At 39.4% G+C, this 3,601-nt stretch overlaps 1 protein-coding gene across 5 annotated transcripts in view; it reads right to left on the bottom strand.

Moving 5' to 3' along the window:
- Positions 1-3,107, bottom strand: part of GTF2I (general transcription factor IIi) — a 97,599-nt gene extending 94,492 nt beyond the window's left edge. For all 5 annotated transcript variants that reach the window (XM_006859709.1, XM_006859711.1, XM_006859712.1 and 2 more), the window contains exon 1: positions 3,009-3,107. In XM_006859709.1, the coding sequence (XP_006859771.1) occupies positions 3,009-3,107 (99 nt within the window). The remainder of the gene's footprint in view (positions 1-3,008) is intronic.
- Positions 3,108-3,601: the final 494 nt, after the last annotated feature.

Raw genomic sequence — 3,601 nt, 5'->3', positions numbered from 1 at the left:
CCCCAGTCGCATTCTGAGTGCCTTCCCACGTTCCAGTCCTGTATCTGACAATGTTTCTCTGCTATTCATAGAGTTTTCAGTGACTAGTGATTCAGAAGTAGTTTGTCACTCTTTCTTCCTAGTCTGTCTTTGGAAGCTCATCTGAAACCTGTCCACCACGGGCAACCCTGCTGGTTATTTAAAATACCAGTGGCATAGCCCTCAGAATCACTTACTGTTACATACTGTTTCCCTATTTGTCCTTAAAAGCACACCCCTGATTCTAAGCATAGACAAACTGCCTGTGTTAAGCCGAGGGAATTCTGTCAGTGACAAGAGGATGAGTACTGTATGGTCCTGGTCCACTGACAGGGACAATCTAGAAAGGGCAAACCTATGGAGACCAATGTTGATTAGCTAGAGGTACCAGATGTAGGAGAATAGTGGGGAAGGGGTATGGATCCGTTTGTGCTTAGAGGACACTGAGTTTCTGTTAATGGTGTGTGGGAATGTGGACATGGGTAAGGGGACGGGTGCACAACATGATGAAGATAATTAATGTCACTCAATTGGACAGGCTAAAAATGGCTCATGTCCAACACCTTGTTGCCTACACATTGACTGCAAGTTTTCTAAAACTCCTTCTAGAATTAGATATATAAGCATATCTATCTTGGTTTTCTTCTTTTCGTGTGTCCTACATTGAAATTTGTCCTCTTTCATTTATTTTATTCTAGATTTCACTTGGCACGTGAAGTAAGGCTACACATTGCTTGTTTTTTTTTTTAACCTTTACAAATAGTCTACTTTCTCAGTATCATGTGCGGAAAACTATAGCTTTCCTCTATTTTTTTCTCTTTTTTCTTTTTTGCACAATACCACTCTTTTAACTGCTTAAATCAAAACTACTTCTGGATACTACTGCTTATAAATAGTCACCTTAAATAAATGATGTTACACATCCTGGGATGATCCTAAATCTGTGAACTGATGAGTAATAAGCCACAGTACAGCACCCCTGACCTGGAAATGAAGCAGCCATTTTTTCCAGCATGAAGACGAAAGCTGTGCTACAATTCTGCCACATTATGTCTCTTCTATGGTAGGTCTGTATTGTGGCTGCTCACCTGTCTGGAGCTACTTACTTACCTGACAATAACAGAGGGGACGTTCTAACTGCACTATCCACACTCGGAGCTAGAAAATCCTGTCACCAGAGACAGTATTTATGAAACCGCAAGACAAGATTCAAATAGTGTCCAAGGACTGATCAAAGCTCTCTATGGGTCAAGAAAAGGATGAAGACTTCTTTGGTGTTCTCTTCCTAGTCTTTGACAAGCCAGTCAAGAACTGAGCATTTTAAAGACTTAAAATTACAATACTTTGTAATACACAACTAGAAATGAGAGGAAAGATGGTCTTACTCTTGCTCAAGAGGAGGAAATGAAGGCTGAGAATAAGGAAATGGTTCTTCCAAAGATGAAGAAATGATAAAGACATTCTAGTAAAGGGAAGGACCCAAGTCTTATTATGACCGTATGATACCTACTTAAAGAAGGACATTTTAGAAAATGATCTTAATTTCCACAGAGAAGTACTAAATATTTACATTTTCATTTAGTATTAACAGCCACAAATGTTGTCTTGGCTTTATGATCATGTTGTTGTTGTTGTTAAGTGCCGCTGAGTCGGTTCTAATAGTGATCCTGTATAGGGTTTCTGAGGAACGGCTGGCAAGTTTAACTGCCAACCTTGTGGTGAGCAGTACAGCGCTTATCCTACAGCACCATACCAGGATTCCTTTATGATCATAAGGCAGAATTAAGTGACCCTCAGAAGATGCATTTTAAATTTTCCTTTCAGGTGATCATTTTTTTAAAAGTAACTCTTAAAGTAGGAGAAAGATGGGAACAGGGGAGAATGTCTTTGGGAGGACAAAACAGAATCAGCAAACTGTTTCATGGCACGTACTGAGACCCATAGTGTTACACTGGTCAATGACTTCAGCCAGGAACAATACATAAGCTCCTTCTGCTTAGGATATTGTATTTTATAGTGTCAGAAAATACCTAAGTCTATGAACTCAAATCTCGTTTCCATCTAGTTAGTCAGAAAAACATGATTATCAAATTTATTAGTATCATTACGTACATATATAACAAAAAACAATCAAACTGTTGGTTAAGTGCCATCGAGTCGGTTTCGGCTCATAGCAATCCCGTGCCAGGTTTCTGAGGAGCCACTGGTGGGTCTGAACTGCCAAGCTTGCAGTTATACGTCCAACAGTTAGCCTACAACACCACACCAGCAAAAGCATAAGACTGTAATTATGCATTATGATGGGTGCTGCTGCTGTCGTGTCACTGAGTCGATTCCGACTCATAACAACTGTGTATTGGGTTTCCGAGAAGCAGCTGGTAGGTGGGAACCAACAACTTGTGGCTAGCAGTCCAGTGCTTACCCTAGAGCATGACACTATGACTCCATGTATATGACAGGTGTTTTCAAAAAATATAGTGCTAACATATTATATAATTTAGGAAGAGGTAGAAGAGTAAGGAAGGACAACTATGAATGTTCTCCTAAAAGACGAGTCAAATAAGGAATAGATAGAAAATAGTAAATATGTACTTGTGGCCTGAGGTTCTGGTAGTTTTCTTTATGCAGATAAAACAAATACCAGCACCATACTGGAACATGCAAACTCAATTGGATAAACCTCAAATATTACACACAAATTCAAACCTGTAAAACATATGATTGTCTAAGAGACTGGTAAATAAAAAATTGAAATTAAATGTAAAAAAGTAAACATTGATACGTTGAAAACAATTTTGAAACATAATTTGAAGACTCAAATCTACAGAACGTTTTTTTTTTCAGGCAAAAAAGACAAAAACAAAGGCACTATTCTTATTACAACTCAAGAAAAACATACAATTGTGATTTTACACAAACCAATCAATCTTATCCACAAGCCAGTCCTACCCAGCTCTGGAAGGGTTTATGGAATGTGAAGGGCGTCTCACCATTGACTCAAGAGCAGACATGAGGAACGTCACCACCATCCTGCTCTCCGAGGACTCCTCGTCTTCCACAGGCAGGGCAGACATTGCTACTTGGGCCATGATCTATGCAAGATAATAAGAGAGTGAATGGCAGAACTCCACAGGGTCTTTCTAAACACACGTTGAGAGCTGCAAGACTTGGATCCTCCATAGACTCCCTAGTTTTCTCATATAAGAAAACAGGTAAGGCTTCGAAGCCAAGTATTATATTTGTTCTAGAAGGTAAAGACTCCAGGCCTTCACTTTTCATCTAGTTTTTGTTGTTGTTGTTCATAAAATTAGGGCAGCATCACCACGCAAAGTAAATCCAGAGGGTACCCCTAGAATCCGTTATAATTTCTTCCAAGTGAGAAGAAGCGGGGATGGCATTAAGAATCCGGAGTTAAGGTATTTTCCACAGGAAATGCATTCAAAGTTCCCCTTCTTGTGCACACGTGGATAAAGAGATAAGAGAGCAGAGCAGACTGAGGCTGGGTAAAGAGACTAATATCTCTGTTTTTCTTACGAAAAAGGAAACTGATTACAAGATTCCTTTGTAAGACCGTATTTTATTC

This window comes from Chrysochloris asiatica, unplaced genomic scaffold, assembly GCF_000296735.1.
Source record: "Chrysochloris asiatica unplaced genomic scaffold, ChrAsi1.0 scaffold00034, whole genome shotgun sequence".
In the NCBI taxonomy this organism is placed as follows: Eukaryota; Metazoa; Chordata; class Mammalia; order Afrosoricida; family Chrysochloridae; genus Chrysochloris; species Chrysochloris asiatica.
Note: the sequence above shows the minus strand (reverse complement) of the source record. Positions and strands in the feature narration are given on the sequence as shown.